At 36.8% G+C, this 21,223-nt stretch overlaps 2 protein-coding genes across 2 annotated transcripts; one reads left to right on the top strand and one right to left on the bottom strand.

Moving 5' to 3' along the window:
• Positions 1-970: 970 nt before the first annotated feature.
• LOC125498622 (uncharacterized) lies at positions 971-1,588 on the bottom strand. The gene has a single exon (XM_048646862.1). The coding sequence runs from the start codon at positions 1,586-1,588 to the stop codon at positions 971-973; it is 618 nt and encodes a 205-aa protein (XP_048502819.1).
• A 10,168-nt stretch (positions 1,589-11,756) lies between these two features.
• Positions 11,757-15,753, top strand: LOC104896763 (altered inheritance of mitochondria protein 32). The gene is made up of 5 exons (XM_010683550.4): positions 11,757-12,204; positions 13,514-13,599; positions 14,296-14,601; positions 14,702-14,785; positions 15,098-15,753. Exons 1-5 carry the CDS (start codon positions 11,797-11,799, stop codon positions 15,459-15,461), a joined length of 1,248 nt encoding a protein of 415 aa, XP_010681852.2. The 5' UTR covers positions 11,757-11,796; the 3' UTR covers positions 15,462-15,753.
• Positions 15,754-21,223: the final 5,470 nt, after the last annotated feature.

Here is a 21,223-nt window from a genome sequence, read left to right as displayed (position 1 = left end):
CACGAAGAAGATTTTGCTCGATTTAAGCGAAGAAAGACGAAGTTATTCAGTTTTTTTGTGATTAGGGTTTTGTTTGTTTTTATTATATGTTTTTTGGATGTAATTTTTCCTGTCTTTTTATTTCGTATTTTGCAACTCATATGTTTTAATTTCGTTTATTTTAATTTAGTCTTTTGTAATTTTGGATTTCATTGGTTTCATTTGTTGGAGTTATGGATTTCGTTTGTTGGATTTCGTTTGTTTCGTTGCTGCATTGATTTTGTTGATTTCTTTTGTTTCGTTGCTGCGTTGATTTCGTTAATTTTGCAGTTCGTTGATTTCGTTAGTTGCTGTAACTTTTTTTATTTAAAACACACAACATCTGATGCGGTCATTTTTGAAAACTGCATCAGTTTCTTACTATACCTATGCAATTTTTAGCCGCATCAGTTTTTTTTGTTAGTTGTTGCGGCCCATCTAATGCGGACCAAAACCGCGTCATTAAGCTCGGTTTTGACAGCATCAGATGAGCTTTTTTCCGCTAGTGCATGTTATGAGATATTTATATTGTTGTCTCAAGTTCTTTTAGGTATTGCTTCGTCTTATCAAATAAGTTTAGTAGTTTCTTCATGTTTCTGTTAATATTGTTATAATTTAGTAATAGTTACTCTTGGTCACGTGCCCTAGTTTCTGAAATACTATTAAATAATTATTTGTCTATTACCCACATGTATACATTTACATATGTATAATACAATTTGGTAATTACCTCTATAAATACCGGATTAACCTTCTCTTATCACCACTCACACCTTATCTTATCTTCAATTTTTATCCAAAATCTATCTATCTCCTACTTTTCTTCTTCCACCTTTCGACCCCCGTTTTTTCCCGGCCACACCATGAATCCCAACAACAACAACCAACCTTCATCTTCTTCTTTTGAAGAAGATTTTATTTATTTTTTTTTGACAGGAAAGTTGCACTTGTATTAGATCACCTGAATGTCAGCCATTACAGAACTCAGTACCTCAGTTGGTACTTCCTCAATCCACACTCTAAGTCCATCCATGGAACTACTTAATTGAGCTAGATTGTGTGCAACACAATTTCCTTTCCTCCTAACATGTGAGAAAGAGATAGAAGAGCAGTGAGAAGCAATACATAAAATATCCTGAACTATAATACCAAAGCTCGAAGGATCAAACTTCCTATTTGAGAGATGGTTGAACAGTTTCAAACAATCAACTTCCACTATCAAGTTCCTCAGGCCCGCATCAACTGCAACCTGCAAGCAATGGCGAGTGCTAAGAGCTTCAGCCACCTCCGCGTCCTTCGACCCTTCAATTCTTAGGCACGTAGCCAACAACACATCACCTTCACAGTCGCGCACAATGCCTCCCAGCCCCACCTGCTGATTTTTAAAAATTGCAGCATCTGAATTCAATTTGAACATACCAGTCGAAGGGGGGCTCCATTTATCAGGGGAGGTTAACTCCCGTAGCCTCCCACGCTCAAGGTCATTCGCTTTCTCAAACTCTACAGCTCCTCTGACAGCTTTATTCACCACCTCCATCATTTCAATTCGCCTTCTATCAAAAACCCACATATTACGAGCCAGCCATATGTTCCAGCTGAGAAACCAAAATACGTTCCACCATTCATCACTCAGCTTGGTCCTAGTAAGAAGATTTTATGATGATACAATTTTATTTATCCCTCATTATGGCTCTAAGCCTTATTAATAGGGATAATTATTTTTATTTTTTACACAAAAATAAAATCCAAACACAAATCCCCCTGGCGAAATAGTCCCAGATGCACAAAAAAAAAAAAATAGTTGTGCATTTTACTAGATTTTTTTTTTGTTTTAGTATGTATGACGTAGTTATATTTCTTGTTATCAATTATTTTTGATTTATTTTATTTAGAAAAAAATAGGATTAGTAGTTGTTGTATACTAAACTTCTTATATGAATTAATGCGTTTGTAATATTTCTTTGTATAATATTTATGATGATAAAAATTAGGGGGAGATTATATACATGATTTATTATCATTTACTAATTTCAAATATTTACATGTATGTAGTAAAAGATGGGATATCTAATGAAAAGACAATTTGACATACTAGATCTAGCTAGACGTAAACTTTTAGAATTGAAGGTGCACGCCCAATGAATTTAAAGGCCCAGGGACTAGAACATACAATTAAAAATGCCACGGCCCAACAAAAGGATACAATAACTATATTAACCACATTGATTAAAATAGCAACTGAATAAGAAAAGGCAAAAGCCTTAGTCCTTCTCAGGTATCACTTACATGAGAGTTTGAAAACTGAATATCTTCTTTTGGAGGATCCCAAATAACTATGAGATAGCATAAATGAAGATATCGGCATCACAAAAGTGTGCTCCTTCCAAAGACACATTTTAACAGGACCAATAATCTAAGGTTTTATGATTTTTAAAACAGTTAGTGATTACAATTCTACATTGTTTAGAATTGTATCATTGTTGAAATATTGTGATCCTCCAATAACTGAAGAGGAGATGATAGATAAAATGCTCTCCACTTTAATTTCCATGCTACAAATATAATATTGGTGAAACAATATAGGTTAAGAGGTTTCCAAAAATGCTTTGAGCTAATCTTAGTGCTGCTTGCGGCTGAACAAAATAATGATCCTTTATTCAAAAATCATAATATTAAACCTACAGGGTCTTCAACCTCACATGAAATAAATGCAATAGAAAGCTTTGATCCACCAGAATCAAATGTTGTACATAGGGTTAGATGTGGTAATTGCAACGGTTGTGGGAGAGGGCGTCGTAATTATCGTGGTAGAGGCCAATTTTTCCCGAGAAATAATAATTTCAAAATTTTTGGGAGGGGACAACAACAAAGAAATTACAAGTAAACCCCAAAAGGAAAAGATAAATGTTATAGTTGTGGTATGATTGGGCATTGGGGTCGCACTTGCCGCACAACCAAACATTTAGTAGAACTCTACAAAGCTACCAAAAGAAAAGGAAAGGATGCGGAAGCAAATTTTGTCAATGAGGCAAATGCCTCCACGCCTAACCTTGACATATTTGACTTTTTCATGGATGAAGCCGACTCGGGAAAAGATTTTATGCTAGGAGAAAACAACAATGTTTAGCTAATGCATGTGTATCACTAAGTCTTTTTTCTTGTTCACTTATACTTTTATTTCAGTCATGTACTTCATTACTATCAATAAAATAATTATTTGTTTTCTCTTTAACTAACTATATGGATCGAGTTGGAAATGAATATCAATCCTTTTTGGATAGTGGAACAACACATACCATATTTAAAAAGAAATGTATTTGTCAGAATTGGCAATGTTCCAAGCCGATGTTAACACTATATCTAAAAAATCAAAATTAATAGAAGGCTTTGGAAAGGCTTGTATAATGCTCCCAAATGGGAGAAAGTTAACCATCAATGATGCACTATACTCAAGTAAATCTCGAAAAAATCTCATCAGTTTTCGAGATGTGCGTAAAAACGGTTATCATCTAGAAAAAATGATGGATAGCCAGAAGCACTATCTGTGTATCACAGAAAATAAATGTGGCAAAAAATTTATATGTGAAAAATTGCCAGCATATTTATCAGGATTATACCTTATTGATACACGTCCAATTGAAATAAATATGATCACTAAGCGAAAAATAGATAACAAAACATTGATTACTTTATGGCGTGACCGCTTAGGTGATCCTTGCACAGGAATGATGCAGAAAATAATTGAGAATTCAGTTGGACATTGAATAAAAGATTTAAGAGTTCCTACATCAGATGAATTATCATGTGTTGCATCTTCTCTTGGCAAATTGATAACAAGGCCTTCTATAAATAAAATTGGAACAGAATCTCCAACATTTTTGGAGAGAATATAAAGCGATATTTGTGGGCCAATTAACCCTCCATGTGGACAATACTTCATGGTATTAATTGATGCCTCAACACGAGGGTCACATGTGAGTCTCTTGTCAAGTAGAAATGTTGCTTTTGCAAAACTTCTTGCTCAGAACTCAATTCCTATATTACACAATAAAGAAATTGAGGCTTGATAATGCAAGGAAATTTACATTACAAACGTTTAATGATTATTACATGTTAATTTGAATAACGGTAGAACACCCTATTCTACATGTTCACACATAAAACGGTCTAGATGAAGCGTTAATTAAGAGGTTGCCATTAATTGCAAGATCATTATTAATGAAGTCAAAGTTGCTTTCATCTATTTGGGGTCATGCTATATTACATGCAACATCACTAATTTGGTTGAGACCCACTGCCTATCATAAATTCTTCCCATTACAGTTAGTTAGTCTCTGGACAAGAACCAAATGTCTCACACTTGAAAATCTTTGGAAGCGTTGTATATGTCCCCATTAGTCCACCTCAATGCACAAAAAATGGGTCCACAAAGAAGGCTAGGAATATATGTCGGTTTTGAATCACCATCGGTTATGGAGTATCTTGAACTAATAACAGGTGATCTATTTACAACTAGATTTGCTTATTACCATTTAATGAGGCAATATTCCCACCCTTAAGGGGAGAAAAGATGGACCCACAAAATAAACAAATTGAGATCACATGGAAAGCAACACAATTATCAGTTTTAGATCCACGAACTAATTTCTTGTGAACAAAAAGTGAAGAAAATCACCCATTTACAAAGTGTTGCAAACCGATTCCAGGATGCATTTACGGATATTAAAAAGATGACAAGATCACACGTACCAGCTAAAAATGCCCATGCATGTATTGAAATTCCAACTGTGAATAAGGCATTGGATAATGAACCGATGGCACGTAAGCGAGGAAGACCGCCTGGCTCCGAAGATTCAAAGCCAAGAACAACGAAAAAACGAGATCGAAGTAGTAGATGTAATAAATATGACTCTTCCAACTGAAAATAATAAAATCCAAGCTGAAAATAAAGATAAAGATGCCTCAAAATATGAAGAACGTGAAATCATAGACAACAACGACACATCCATTAATTACATTTCCACAAAGAAATAGTGGAATCGAAGAAATGTTATTATGAATGACATTTTTACTTACTCCATAGCGGTTGATGTAATATATGATGAAAATGATATGGAACCAAAGACAGTTAACGGATGTCGATGTATACCAGATTGGCCAAAATGGAAAGAAGCAATTCAAGCAGGATTAAAATCACTTGAAAAACGTGATGTATTCGGACAAATAACCCGCACTCCTAAAGGTGTGAGGTTAACCAGATATAAATGAGTATTTGTAAGAAAAAGAAATGAGAAAAATGAGATTGTCAAGTACAAGGCAAGATTAGTTACCCAACGATTTTCTCAAATGCTAGGAATTGATTATGATGGGACATATTCTCCAATAGTTGATGCGACAACTCTGAGATTTCTAGTGAGTCTCATAGCCTCAAACAAACCGCAAATGCGACCAATGGATGTCATGACGCCATACTTATATGGATCGTTGGATGCATATATTTATATGAAGGTTCCGGATGCGTTAAAATTACTAGAAAATCATATACCAAGAGAAATATTCCCCATGAAATTTAAAAGATCACTATAGTCTATATGGGTTAAAACAATCTGGCAGAATGTGTTATAAGCGTCTTAGTAAATATCTTCTAAAGGAAGGATTAAAAAAACCCCAATCAGGCCTTGTGTATTCATCAAACAATCTCAATCAGGTTTTGCTATAATCGCAGTTTATGCCGATGACTTGAACATCATTGGAACCCCTAAAGAACTTGAAATAACTGACTAGTACTTAATGAAAGAATTTGAGATGAAAGATAAAGGGAAGACAAAATTTTGTATTGGGCTGCAAATTGAGCATTTGAAGGATGGAATTTTTGTTCATCAGTCAAACTATATAGAATGAATCCTTAATCGTTTTTACATTTAAAGCCCACCCACTAAGTTCTCCAATGATAGTTCGTCTCTAAACATTAAAGATGACCCTTTCCGACTTCAAGAAGAGAATGAGGAAATCATTGATCCGGAAGTACCATACTTATGTCGATTGGTGCTTTAGATTACTTAGTTAATAACACACGACCGGACATTACTTTTCCAGTAAACTTGTTAGCCATATACAGTAACTCACCAACAAAGAGGCATTGGAATGGTGTTAAACACATATTCTCATTATCTTCGGAAAACAGGCGATCTTGGGTTGTGTTATCAATCAAAGCCAAATGCATCACTTGCTTATAGATGTTGGGTACTTATCAAATCCATAAAAAGACGAAATCTCAGATTAGTAACCTGTTCACTTATGGAAACCAACAAAACAAACCTTGACAACTACATCGTCGAATAATTCAGAACTGATAGCTCTTTATGAAGCAGGATGAGACTTCGTGTGGCTCAGGTCAATGATTATTCACATTCAAGAAGAATGTGCGATGCAAACAATTGCAGATAATCCAATCATTATATTTGAATACAATAGTGCGTGCATCACACAAGTAACTAAAGGAGACAAGACCAAACATGTATCACCAAAACAAATCTGTACCCATGACCTCCATAAGGATGAAACATTGATGTTCAATAAATTCAATCATCTCAAAATCTTACAGATCTATAAACCAAATCACTCCCAGCACAGAGATCAAGAATTAGTGTACAAAATTGGAATGTGTCACCTTCGTGACATGTGTTAACTTTAGGGGGAGTATTATACACACTACACTCTTTTTTCCTCCATTCAGGTTTTTATTCCATTGGGTTTTTCCTAATATTGGACATTGTATCTTTGCTATATATTTCTGTTGTATAGTTTGGGCCTAAAGCGTTATCATATTAGGTTGTATAAAAGCTTTTCCTTGCTTATAGTAATAGAATGAGGTCAAATCTCTAAACCCCTAACAAACTTATCATGGTATCGGAGCCTCACTAACCCTATTTTTTTCCTCTGTTGCCGCTGCTGTACGGGAGCACCACCCGCGTGGATCTACTTCTCGCCATTACGGACGGTGACAAACTCGAGCCTACCTCCCCCCTTCTACCTTGGCTCGGGAGATCGACCAGGTAATCTGAGTACCCATGTTCTTCTCACCGGCGACAACTACGTCGCCTGGGCTTGGACTATTACACTTTACCTAAAGGCTCACTGGAAATTCGTATTCTTGGACGACACGATTTCCAAGCCAACTAACCAGATGAAATTATTAGATTGGGAGACCGTCAACTCTATTATTGTATCTTGGATATTGCGTAGTATGAATTCCAAGGTTGCCATGTCTATTCCTTTTCATGATGACGCTCGTTCTTTATATTCCTATCTCGAATGTCGGTTTTGCGTGGCCAATAGTCCTCGCTTGCAGCAACTACGTACCTCCATTATCGACTGTAAACAGTCATCTACCATGACTATTGATGACTATTGTAACCGCTTAATGTCCTTGTATGATGAGCTCTCTCGTTTGAAACCTATGCATGCTTGTACTTGTGGCAAGTGTTCTTGTGATACTGCTGCAAAAGTTGCGCCCGATCGGGAGGAAGAAAAACTCCACTAACTGTTTATTGGTCTTGATGATGAACGGTATGACACCGTCCGCTCGAACTTGCTCTCTCAATCTCCTCCTACCGCTGTTGAATGAGCCTAACAAGCCCTCGTTCAAGAGGAATGCTCGAGAGATCTTGCTCGAAGCAAGGTCGTCTCGGCCGAGACTCATGCCTTCGCCTTGCAAGTCGATCGTCCTTCTTCTCTTCCCGATAAAACCAAGCTGGTCTATTCTTCTTGCAAGCGGCGGGGGCATGATAAAGCTTCGTGCTTTAAACTTCATGGCTAGTGTCTTTGGTGGGTCAAAGAATTTGGCCAGGGGGGTCTTCCACCACTGCCCCACCTTCTGTCGCCTTTGTTGTCACGCCTGATGCTACTCCAGCCCCTCTCAGTGGTCCAGCTCGTGCTCATGGCGTGACTGCCGTGTCGGGGAGTGTCTCCAGTGATGCTAGCATTTCCTCTCCCCTTCAGGAATCAATTGAGTCCATCTCAATTTCAGGTTTTATTAAATATGATCGTATGACAGGTGATTCTATTTCTTTATCCTTGATTCTTGATACCGGTGCTTCGCACCATGTCACTGGTAACAGGCTTGTTTAACTGATGTTCACCGCATTATGCATAGTCATGTTGGGTTGCCTGATGGTCAATATGTTGTTGCTACTATGAAGGGTCATGTGACCCTTTCTCCTGCTATTACCCTTGATCATGTGTTATATGTCCCCTCTCTTACCTGTAACCTCATTTTAGTTTCTCAGCTGATTGATGCGTCTTCTTGTATTGTTCGATTTACTGATTCCTTGTGTGTTATACAGGACCCTACGCTCGGGGAACCTCATTGGAGCCGGTGAACGTCGTGATGGACTCTACTTCTTCTGCAAAATCCCTATTGTTCATGTTGTGTCTGGTCCTATTCTCTCTGAGTTTAAGTTGTGGCATCATCGTTTGGGGCACCCTTCCGACAGAGTGGTCAAGTTAGTTCTTGCTATTTGTGCGAGTAGTTTTAAGAAAAGTTCAATAAAGCTTGTGTATTTTGTCCTCAAGGTAAGCAAACACGTGATTGTTTTCCTATTAGTGACAGTCAACCCGAACATATCTTTACATTAATCCATTGTGATCTTTGGGGTCCCTATAGGACGACTTCTTCTTGTGATGCTATATATTTTTTTGACTTTGGGGGATGATTATTCTCGTTCTGTTTGGGTGTATTTATTATGTGCTAAAACAGAGGATAAAATAGATTTTTCTTCTTTCTTTTGTATGGTTAAACGTCAATTTGAGACTACTATTCAGATTATGCGCTGTGACAATGGCACTGAATTCCGTTGTAGGTTAGATTATTTTGATCAAAGTGGCATTTTGTTTCAAACGTCTTGTACTGGTACCCTCAACAAAACGGTAAGGTTGAGCGTAAACATCGTCACATTCTTAATGTTGCTCGTGCTTTAATGTTTCAAGCAAACCTTCCTATTTCTTTCTGGGGTAAATGTGTTCTTACAGCTGTCTATCTCATTCATGGCACTCATTCTAGTGTGTTAGCCGACAAAACTCCCTATAAAGTGTTGTGTGGCAAAGTTCCTGATTTTGATGTTATGAGAGTTTTCGGATGTTTGTGTTTTGCTTATGATCAACGTGCCAAAGGTAATAAGTTTGCTCCACGGAGTCGGCAGTATAGTTTTGTTGGTTATTCTAATGGCCATAAAGGGTGGCGGTTGCATGATCTTGCTACAAGGGATTTTTTTTGTTTCGCGGGATGTCCAGTTTAATGAAAATGAGTTTCCCTTTGCTTTAGATTCAGATTCTATCACTCCTTCGCATGATGTTGCCCCTGTGTCGGTTGATGTTGGGTTTTTGGATGACTTTGACTCTGTTATTAACGGGGACACTATTGTTGGTCCGGAGGTGTCTCCTCCCCCGTCACCTGCTGGGCTCTCAGCCAACTTTCCTTCTTCGTCGCCTGCTGGGTCCTTGGCCAGCCCTCCTCCTTCGTCAAGCCGTCTCGATGATATTGCTGCCTCGACTCCTCTACCCAAGGACCATGGGCGTGGTTTGCGCACTAGGCAACCATCGGTTCGCCTTAGGGATTTTGTGACCAACTCGGTTCAAGCTTTATGTCTATCCTCGTGTTTTGCTTACTCCTTCATCTTCCCCATGTATCCTCTATCCTTTAGCACACTTTGTGAATAATGATAAATTTTCTGCTCCCCACCACATTTTTCTTGCAATTGTTCTTGCTAGTTGTGAACCTCGCTCTTTCCATGAAGTTATGAAAGATGCTGGTTGGCGTGCTGCAATGCAATATGAAATCGCCGCTTCGGAGAAAAATGACACCTGGTCTATGACCGCATTACCTCTGACTAAAAAGGCTCTTGGTTGTAAGTGGGTCTACAAGATCAAGCATTACTCAGATGGGACTATTGAACGTCTCAAGGCTCGTTTGGTCATCTTTGGGAATCACCAAGTTGAAGGCATTGACTATATAAAGACATTTGCTCTGGTAGCCAAAATGGTCACTGTTCGGGCCTTTCTTGATATTGACGTTGCTAAGAATTGGGAGCTTCATCAGATGGATGTGCATAATGCCTTTCTTCACAGCGATCTCAACGAAGAAGTGTACTTGAAACCACCTCCTGGCTTTACTCCTTCTACGTCGGGCATGGTGTGTCGTCTAAGAAAATCTCTCTATGGGCTTCGCCAAGCTCCTCGCTGCTAGTTTGCTAGGTTAGCTGCTTCTTTGCTCTCCCTATGGCTTCACTCAATCCTACTCGGATTACTCTCTATTCACTTTGTCTCGGGACACCATTCAGATCTCTATTCTTATCTATGTTAATAATCTCATTATATCCGGTAATGAATCTTCCGATGTTGCCTCTTTCAAGTCCTATTTGGGCACATGTTTTCATATGAAAGATTTAGGCCCTCTGAAGTATTTTCTGGGATTGAGGTGGCCCGCAACTCTGACAGTTTATTTCTGTGTCAACGCAAATATGCGTTGGATATCATCTCTGAGGCTGGACTCCTAGGGGCTAAACCTGCGGCCTTTCCTATTGTACAAAATCATACTCTAACTCTTGCCTCTGGCCCTTTACTCTCGGATTTGGAGTCCTATAGGCGACTTGTTGGACGTCTCATCTACTTGTCCTTCACTCGCCCGGATTCAGCATATGTTGTGCATATTTTGGCTCAATTTATGCAACAACCTCGACACAAACATCGGGAGACGACTCTTCGTGTTGTACGTTACTTAAAAGGTTATCCAGGACAAGGTATTTTACTTAATTTCGCGTGTGACCTATCTTTGTCTGGTTGGTGGTGACTCGAATTGGGCTACTTGTCCTCTCACCCGACGCTCTCTCACTAGTTGGCTCGTCTTTCTTAGTGCTTCACCTGTTTCGTGGAAAAGTAAGAAACAACATACTATTTCCCGCTGCTCTGCCGAAGCTGAGTATCGTTCCTTAGCTGATATTACCTAAGCTTAAGTGGTTCAAAGCGCTTCTTGCGAGTCTTGGTGTTCATCATCCTCGCGCTATGCGCTTATATTGTGACAGTAAGTCTGCGTTACATATTGCTCAAAATCCGGTGTTTCATGAATGCACCAAGCATATTGAAGTCGATTGTTACTATGTTCGTGACGTCATTCAGGATGGACTTATTTCTCCTAGTCAAGTATCGATCACGGAACAGCTCGCGGACATTTTTACCTAGGCTCTTGATAAAAGTCAGTTTTACTACTTACTTGGCAAGTTGGGCATTTGTAATACGCATGCTCCACATTGAGGGGGGGGGGGGGGAGGGCATTGGACCTTGTATATTTGCTATATATTTTTGTTGTATAGTTTGGGCCTAAAGCCTTATCATATTAGGTTGTATAAAAGCTTTTCCTTGCTTACAGTAATAGAATGAGATCAAATCTTCAAACCCCTAACAAACTTATCACCTGACACGGTTTTTAATGACTCAGTTAGTTGTAATGTCTATGAATGATTATTCAAGGGGAAGTGTTAAGAACATAATATAGATAAGTGAATAATCAATCTTTACTATGCAATTGAACGTACACTATAACTTTGTACATAACCTTAATATATAAATCACCATACTTGTATTACAAGATATGCAATCAATCTACTTACATTTGCACCTCTCTCACACATCAATAAATTGAACAAGTAAATAAAATAGAAGTCGGACAGACCTCATTTAATCCCACAAAATAAAATAAACAAAAATAGAAGAAAGAAGGCAAAAATGCGTTTGGCGTTTGGATGTGGAAGGCGTCCACTTGAGATATTTTCAACAACCACAATCCATTTGCATAAGCAACAGCAGCACCAAAGACAACATCACCTCCTCCTCTCTTTCTCCCTCCCAACTTCATTTTCTCTCTCCTCCTCCCTCGCAAAACTACTCTTCTTCTCAACCTCATCTCGACCTTCTTCAATGGCTGCAGAAGACTCGGTCAACTATGGATTCGATCGTCCGGAAATGTTCTCCCTCTCCCTCGCTAATACCGTTGACTCTTACGATCGCCATGTTTTCCTTTGCTACAAAAACCCTGAATCTTGGCCTTCTTCTGTTGAAAACTCTGATGCCGATCCACTTCCTAAGCTTCTCGCCTCTGCTCTCAAAGCTCGTAAGGATGATATTCCTCTTAAGGTTAGTAATACTTACTACTTACTTACTTGCGTATTTCGTGTTGTTGTTACTGTTTATGCTGCGCGTCGTTTGATGATGGTTTTCGATTTATTTGGATTTTTTTGATCAGGTGATGTGTTGTCCATTTATTCGATCTCTATAATGTTTTGTTTGTGTTTGTGATTTTGACTTGTTATCAATTTTGTTCTTGTTTGTGTTCGTGAGGAACAAAATTTTTTTTATCTAATGGTGTTTTCGTAATTGAAATGCTACTACTATACTGTCGTAAATACAATCTTGATATGATTCGATTTACTTCCATAACAATCTAAATATGCAGTTGTAGTTGTCGGATATAGAATTGAAGATTGGAGGAATGTTTTGTTCTGTTTATCTTGGAGGTGAACCGGCGGATAAACGGAATATAAATGCAATTGAACAAATTTTTGTGGTTTGACTTATCCGTTGATGTGCTGCCCATTTATACGAGTTTTGTATCTGTATGATGTTCTAGTGGACTTGTTAGTTGTTATGGTCATGCGAAGTATCAAGAATTTGTTGAGTTCATACTTGGGATGAACAAATTTCGGAAGTCAAATAAGGTTCTCGTAATTAAAATGCTACTATTATATAGTTGTAAAAAGTTTAATGTACATTCGTGATCAATTTACATTATTACAATCGGAACCATCTAAATATGCAATCATAATTGTTGAATACGGTTGAAGAGTTGAGATTATTGTGTACTGTTTAACTCGGAGATGAACTAGCAGGTGCTTGTAGTATCACCATTTTATCACCATTTTCAAAAGAAAAATATACATTGGATTGTAGTGCTTCATACACCAATACCTATTGTTCGTTTTGGTCTTTCTTCATGTTTTCCACGGTTGTGACAATATAATCTAGGAATTTCGATTTCACATTATTAAGCGAGAACTTGTAGATACATCCTGTCTTCTGATAGTTTGTATTGCGATTTTGATGAAATATATCTAAATTTGGATGGAAGAATTTATGTAAGGTGATGTCAATTGAATTTTCTAGGCTGTTCGGCAAATTTGCAACAAAATTGATCAGTGAGTTCCTCTTACGGGTGTAAATAAGATGAGATAGCTCTCGAGCATGGATACATTAATCATAACCAGTTAATGATCTCACTTTATATCTTCGGTTTTCCGTACTAGCTGGAGTTTCGAATACTTTATTTGGGGTCTGTACTATTAGAAAGTAAGCAATCACCTATCAAGGGATCACAAAATTATTGCCCTAAATCCCACCTTTGGAATTATCCCCTGACCATGCTTGTCATGTTATTCTAACTGTGCAGACTCGTCTAACCATATGTGGGGGATGCAATGGAACTGAATGCTCAGACGGTGATGTGTACATCTTCCCAGAGATGGCCAAATACAGGTAAAGAAAATCTACAATCATTGTTGTTAAAATCCCAGTCCGAATCTTACGATTCTACGATCCGGAAGGACTTAACCGATCCCGATCCCAAGTAGGATCTTAATTTTGTAGGATCTTTTTATCCTACCCAACCACAAAAAATCACATGGTAGAATCTTAATATTATTCCACGATCATACGACTCTATGATCCAATCCTATCGTAAAATAGTCACAACATAATTTCACATATTATATATCTTCTATTAGATTTTGGTGGCATGTTATTTTAATCTTATAGTATTGAAAAACTATTACCATTTGTCAATAAAATAAGTCATTATTAATGTGCGTAAATTTTAACATGAGGTTCTCACCATATTCTACCATAATTATTTCTAGGATCTTACAACCCACCGATTCGATCCCACCTACCCCTGTGATTCAAAGTAGAATCCTGATCCTGATAACATTGTCTACAATGATTAAACTTATCTAACTTTTTAATGATGGTTACGTCATTTATGAGCTTTAATTTACATGCTGGGTTTTTCTGTAGGAGCATGTATTTCATGATAAAAAGCAATGATTATCATCAATTTGCAGTGCACAGTTAACCATGCGATTTTCATCATATGTTTATTGTTTAATTTCCTTAAACGATTTTCTTCATTATTGCCTCTTTAACTTTATCAATTGCAACTTTTGCTGATTGTAGGGGTTTGAAGGAGGCAGACGTGGATGCATTTGTGGATGATGTTCTTGTGAATGGTAGGACATGGGCTTCTCAAGTGCCTGAGACCTTGGTTGGTGCATACGTTTTTGTTTGTGCCCATGCTAACAGAGATAAAAGGTGTGGTGTCTGTGGTCCTGTCCTCATTGAAAAGTTTAAGGACGAGATTGGATCGAGGGGTTTGAATGATCAAGTTTTTGTGAGTGCGTGTTCTCATGTTGGGGGTCACAAGTATGCTGGAAATTTGATCATCTTTGGGACAAATGCTGAGGGAAAGGTTACTGGGGATTGGTAAGATACTAGTATCACTTCTTTATTTTCTTTTACTTTCTCATTCGCTTAAGGTGATATGGTGTCTGGGTCTTATTAGTTGCTTATTCTTGGCTTGCAGGTATGGTTATGTCACTCCATCTGATGTGCAGGACTTGCTTGATGTGCATATTGGCAAGGGAGAAATCATAGAAAAGCTATGGAGGTATTTTAAGTTTTATCTGTTATGAAAGATACTTTGTCTGGTAGGGTGCTTCTTTCATGCCGGCTTGCTGCTGCTGAATTTTATTCTAACTTCATGATATAAGACATGGTATATGCCTTTTGAGATCAAACATTGATTGTTGATATTGATAAGATAAGGTATAAAAAATGGGAAAGTGTTTGTAATTTGATCGTAATGTTATAAATCTAATGAATGAAAAAGATGGGTGCTTTGTGTTATCAAGAGTAGGGAGTATTTCATTGTGAGGTGTGTTTACTTTATCTATCTTTGACATGTAATTATCACTTTCAGGGGTCAAATGGGCTTGAAAGTTGAGGCTCCTGAGAAAGAAGTGAGCAAACCCCTAACTGAAAACATTCAAGAGAAAACACTAGAGAAGTCTGAGGAGACTGGAAATGAGGTTAAGGAAAGCACCACAGGCTGTTGTCAGGGTCCAAATGCAGTTTCATGTTGCAGGGATGAGACTGTCGCGAATGGTGAAGTTGAAGAAGTAAATCTAAAGAAAACTACGGAGGGGCCTTGCAAGAAAGGGATGGTGTGCTTGCCAGATTGGGCAGGGAAATGGGAGCAAAGTGATCTTCTAATGGCAGCTGCTGTTGTTGGGTCTGTGGCTACTGTTGCTGTGGCTTATAGCATCTTCAGGAGGTCGGCCTAGGTTCTCAAAATATCTACTTACAGTTAGTTGTGTCGTGTGTCAATGACTATCTTTTTGTAGTTGAGGTGTACACAATAATTCTTAAACCCACGCGTTTGGTTTATTGGTGACTTCTAATATAGCCCTAAAAGTAGGGATGGACCTGGATGATTCGGTGGATTGAAAGATGAATCACTTTCAGGTCCCAAATATAGTTTTCTTGTTCACCCTTACCGTTGCTTCGTCAGCATTACACAGTTTATATTCGGCCGGATTGGAAGATTTGTTTTGAATTTAAAGTGCACTTGTCTTAGTTTGTAGTAAAAATCTTATATGGCCCGTGAAACTTATTTCATATACTTTTAGGGCATTGTTCTTTTCGACATAAAATAGCTGAACTGAATTGAACTGAACTTTATTGAACTGAAATGAATAGTGATATGTGAGAGTAAAAGAACTGAACTAAACTAAACTGAAAATAAGCTGGGAAGAACAGACCCTTATTTTTTGGTTGGAAAGGAGATGGGCGGATTATCATATGATAAGCCTTTGCTTCTCCATAAAGGTAAATGGTAGTGGAATGGTCAACACTCAACAGTAGCTTGTGGCGGAGCCAGCTGGGGGGACATGGGGACAGATGTCCCCCCACTTTAAAAAAAATAATTTCTTAAAAAAAAAAAGAAAAAAAAAGAAAAAAATCGAAAAAAAAAACACGCTCAGTAATCAGAGACGCGCATTTTGAAAAAAAACCAAGAGACGCTGAAGAGGAGAGAGAAACTGAGGAAGAGAGAGACTGAGTAAGAGAGAAAGTAGAAACCCTAAACTCTAAAGACGTCGACGGTGATGGTCGATCGGAGATTCAAGCCGACGACGACGACCGGTGAGGATTTGAGGACCGAACACTCGAACTCTGAAGCGAAGCTGCGAAGAGTTGCGACGGGCCGACGGCTGAACTCTGAAGCGAAGCCGGCGCACCGCCACCCCCACCTCCCACGCGTTCATCCGCGGTCGCCGACTCGCCGGCCGCCCGACTCCCGAGACGCCCATTACATTTTTCAGGCAGTTTGTAAGTTTTCTTAACTAACCCTAAGATTTAGTTTAAGTTTTTTTTAAGGTAATATTTTATATTTACAATTTACATTATTTGGTTGTGAATTACTGAATTATGATATTTGTGAAATGTTAATTTGTGATTGTGGATTTATGGTTGTTGATTGATTTGTTGAATTGTTGTTGATTTGGAAATTGGCATTGGTCATGAACTCATGATTTAGGAAATTGTTAGTTTGTAATTTGAAATTTCTAATTAGGAAATTATAAATATGAGTTGATTTATAATTGAAATATTAAATAGTTTTGGTTTGAAGAGGAATGCTTTGATATGTAATTGATTAAGGTTTATCAATTTAATAGGAAATGTCAAGTGATTCACATTCATCTAATTCTAACAAGTCCAAGGCTAAGGGAAAACAACCCGATCTTCGACAATTTCTCTTTAAAAGAATGAAATTCCAAGAAACTTCTTCACCCGCTCATAGATTATTGTACTGTTTTTTTTATATATTTTTTTCGAATGTTTGACGGTTGAATTTTGTCCCCCCACTTTGAGAATCCTGGCTCCGCCACTGACAGTAGCTATTATGTCAACTGCCAATATGTAGGAACTCTACTCTCCAGAATTAGTAGGGTAATATTGATAACAGATGTAGAGGAAACATGTTTGACATATTTAGGGTATGTTCATTATCGTTTTTATTAGTTTTAAAAATTAACATATTTAGTATAAATATGACTAATTTTAAGTTTATTATACTTTTTAGGGATATTCCATTTGGTACCATTGTACTTTTGGCTTTTCCATTTGGTACCACTATTTTTCAGATATTTTATATGGTACCACTATAATTTGATTTTATTCTCTATTGTAGCATTCAACTAAGTAAAGTGTTAATTTAAGTTAGAATATGCTAGAGTTTTACTTCGATTTACATGTTTTAATTCGCGTTAAGGTTTTAGTAATCGTTTTAGTCGTTAAGGTCAAAGTTGAGGTCATATTTGACAATAAAAACATAAAATATTATGATCATTTTTATGAAAATATTGACTAAAAAATAGAGCTTTATGGGTTAAAACAACACCCTAAAATCTTAATTTATTAAATTTTTGCAACTGCAAATAGAAACATGCAAACCCAAATAAAACCGTATTCTTATTCAACCATTAACTAACATTTTACTTAAAAAAATGGTATGATAAAGATTAATATAAAATTAGAGTGGTATCATGTGGAATTTTAAAATAACAGTGGTACAAATGGAAAAGCCAAAAATTCAATGGTACCAAATGGAATATCCCTACTTTTTTTTATATCATATGAGTTCATCTATTAAACCAAAATTGGAAACTAACAGTGATCTCGAATGGATATATGGCCATGGATGAAAATTACAAGAGTGGATGCGAAATTCTAAGGTAACCAAAAGTCTTTTTTTCTTTTTTTTTCTTTTCGATAGAACCAAGTTTGCACTGAATACTTCCTCCATTTCTTTTTATTTTCAGCATGACTCCTTGGCACGTAGTTTAAGGAAAAGATTAGAAAAGTATAATAACTCATCATTTTTAACATTGTTTGAATTATCTTGATAAATTTGTTTGTTTACCTTCTCTAATCTCTTCCTTAATTTGCATGCCAATAAACTATGTTGCAAGTAAAACGAAAAGGAGGAAGTATATGATAAATGCTATGAATTTATTGAAAAATGTTAACGGTGAAATTGAGAAGAGTATAGAAAATAGTAGACAAGTAATATTGTTTTTGTTATAATCTCTAAATAGAGCTCTCTTTTCGTTTTGGCACAAGTATTAAGGAGAACTTATAAGTGGGATCTTAGGTGCATTATTTCAGAATTAAAAATTAAAATTAGTACACTACTCTTGAATGAGAAAATGTGGGCCACTTTATAAAGTCATTTTGTTTATGGAGAAATGGGAAATATAATAAAAATAAAAGCTAAATAATTAATACTCCATCCGTCCCATAGTATAATGTTCACTTCTCATCACTAGTGGAAAAAACCCCATCTGATGCGGTCAAAGTCGAGCTTACTAATGCGATTTTGGTCCGCATCAAATGGGCTCGCATCAAATCCAAATTATTTACTGATCTGGTCCAAAACCGGATTAGTAAATGATTTACTAATGCGGTTCTTAAGAAAAACTGCATCAGTTACTTATGTTAACCGGTGCAATTTTCATAAGAACCGCATAAGTAAGTCCAGAAACTGATGCGTTCTGTACATTGACCGCATCAGATACGTAATTGTGAGGGTAAAAAAAAGAGCACTATATACAAAGCACAATATTGTGTTTTGTATAAAGTAATTTTTTGTGTACTTTGTTAGCGGCTAGAGGCCCAAATCCAGCCAAATTGAACATTTAAAAATTCAAAAAAAAAAGAAAAAAAGAAAATCAGATTTGACAATCCAATTATATTCAATCTACAACAATATAGTACGATAATTACACAAACAACTCAACTTATACCACATAATTACAACAATATGTGTACGATAATTTTTTTAAAAAAACAGAGGAATAAAATGAATACAGAAAATTATACATAGAAACAACAGAAATAAAGAATTGACATAGAAACAACATTTCAACATAAATACAGAAAATATGTGTACACGAAATTAATATATATAATATTACAGAAAATATGTGTACAGATCATAACAGACATGCCATCTGAATATGTGTACAGAAAATTAACAACCATACCATCCAAAACCAACAACTACAGAAAACAAAAATAAAGCGAAAATTAAGAGCCTGAAAACGAAAAAGAGAAAAATTAAGACCTAAAAAAACTAAATCAGATTTAAAAAAACGAAAAAAATTAAGAACTTGAAAAAACTAAATCAGATCCAAAAAAAACAAAAACAATTAAGGGCCTGAAACCAAAACATCGAAACAAAAACGGCAGCCCAAAAAACCCAAATAAAAACCTACATCCAAAATCAGATCCAAAAACGAAATACCAAATAAAACGAAAAAATCTGGTAAAAAAAAAATGAAAACCCAAAGAAATCTGGTAAAAAACAACGAAAAACTTTGGTAAAAAAGAAGAAATCTGGTAAAAAAACGAAAAAATCTGGTAAAAAAACGAAAAAACGAGAAAAAAAACTGCTACAAGCAGATCCAAAAACTAGAAACCATCAAAACTCAAACGAACCAATTTCGCTTCGATTCTTCGTCAATTCATTTATTTGTTACGCTCATCATTTCGTTCTTCATTTCTTTATTTCCCATTTTTGCTCTTCGTTTCTTCATCTTCGTTCTTCATTTTCTGATTTTTCTTCATTCATCTTCGTTTCTTCGTTTCGTGAAGGAGTAGAGAGGAGAGAGAGGGGTAAGGTGTTGTGTGATACCGATGACGGCGTGGTGTGAGGGAGAAGTAGAGAGGAGAGAGAGGGGTAAGGTGTTGTGTGATACCGATGACGGCGTGGTGTGAGGGAGAAGTAGAGAGGAGAGAGAGGGGTAAGGTGTTGTGTGATACCGATGACGGCGTGGTGTGAGGGAGAAGTAGAGAGGAGAGAGAGGGGAGAGGAGGGATATTTGATGACGGCGTGGTGTAAGGGAGGAGTAGCGAGGAGAGAGAGAGAGGGGAGAGGAGGGAGATTAGGGTTTGATAGTTATGAGGGAGGAAAGAGAGTGGGTCTGGAGGAGAGGAGAGTGTTAGGGTTAGGAGTGAGGAGGGGATTTAGTATTAGGAGGCTCGGCCATTTTGTGCTGGGCCATAATTCAATGTGCTGGGCTAAGCGCAAAAATAAAAACAATCTGATGCGGTCCACTGAACTGCATCAGATTTTAAAAAAATCGCATCGATTTATTTAATTTGATGCGGTCCACATGAGAACCACATCAGATTGTACACCCAACTTTCTTGCCCATTTTTAATGTTGATTTTCGGATGCGGTTGTACAAAAATCATATATATTACTAGTGATATATAAGGTTTTTTCCACTAGTGGATTTTTTACGGGAATTAAGAAAAATGGAAAGGAGAACTAGGATTTCCCAAAAACATATTTAAGGAAGTGCTTTATTTGGTACTTTAATCTTGAAACTAGTTCTTTTTCTTTTTCTTTAAAATAAAATAAAATAAAAAAGTAATAAATGTTACTTGGAATGGTGTAAAATAATAAATAGGGGCACATATTTCGAAAGAAATGGAGGGTTTTTTTTGGAAAGTTTTATGTAGAAATGAAGGATAATTTAGTCCAAATGAATTGATAAAAAGATAAAATAGGCACAATATTTTGGAACACCTGAAAATGAATGCGAGCACTGTATTATGTGACGAAGGGAGTATTTTAATTGATGAACCTATACCGAAAAAAATGAGAAACCTATTTAAAACAAACATAAATGGAAAAATATGAACTCTATTAAGAGACGGAGGAGATATGTATATACCAAAACAATTGCACATGAAACTCAAAAATATCCATAAAACACTATTCACAATACAAGTATACAACCAAGTAGTATGGTTGATTATTAACTGATCTATATACTATTCTGAACACTCACCTTAGAATAATATATGAAAATTAGATCTAATTGTCTTTTTAAAACCTTGCTAGGAAAACCTAGTAGAGAAAACTAAAACTAAGTAAGCTAAAGCACTAATGGCACTTAAGTATGGTACTATAGGATCAATAATTTCCTTGTTTTATTCTCACAAGTGGAATGGATCCCCTTTAATGCATAAGGAT

The sequence above is a fragment of the Beta vulgaris genome, chromosome 6 (assembly GCF_026745355.1).
Source record: "Beta vulgaris subsp. vulgaris cultivar EL10 chromosome 6, EL10.2, whole genome shotgun sequence".
Lineage (NCBI taxonomy): Eukaryota > Viridiplantae > Streptophyta > Magnoliopsida > Caryophyllales > Amaranthaceae > Beta > Beta vulgaris.
Note: the sequence above shows the minus strand (reverse complement) of the source record. Positions and strands in the feature narration are given on the sequence as shown.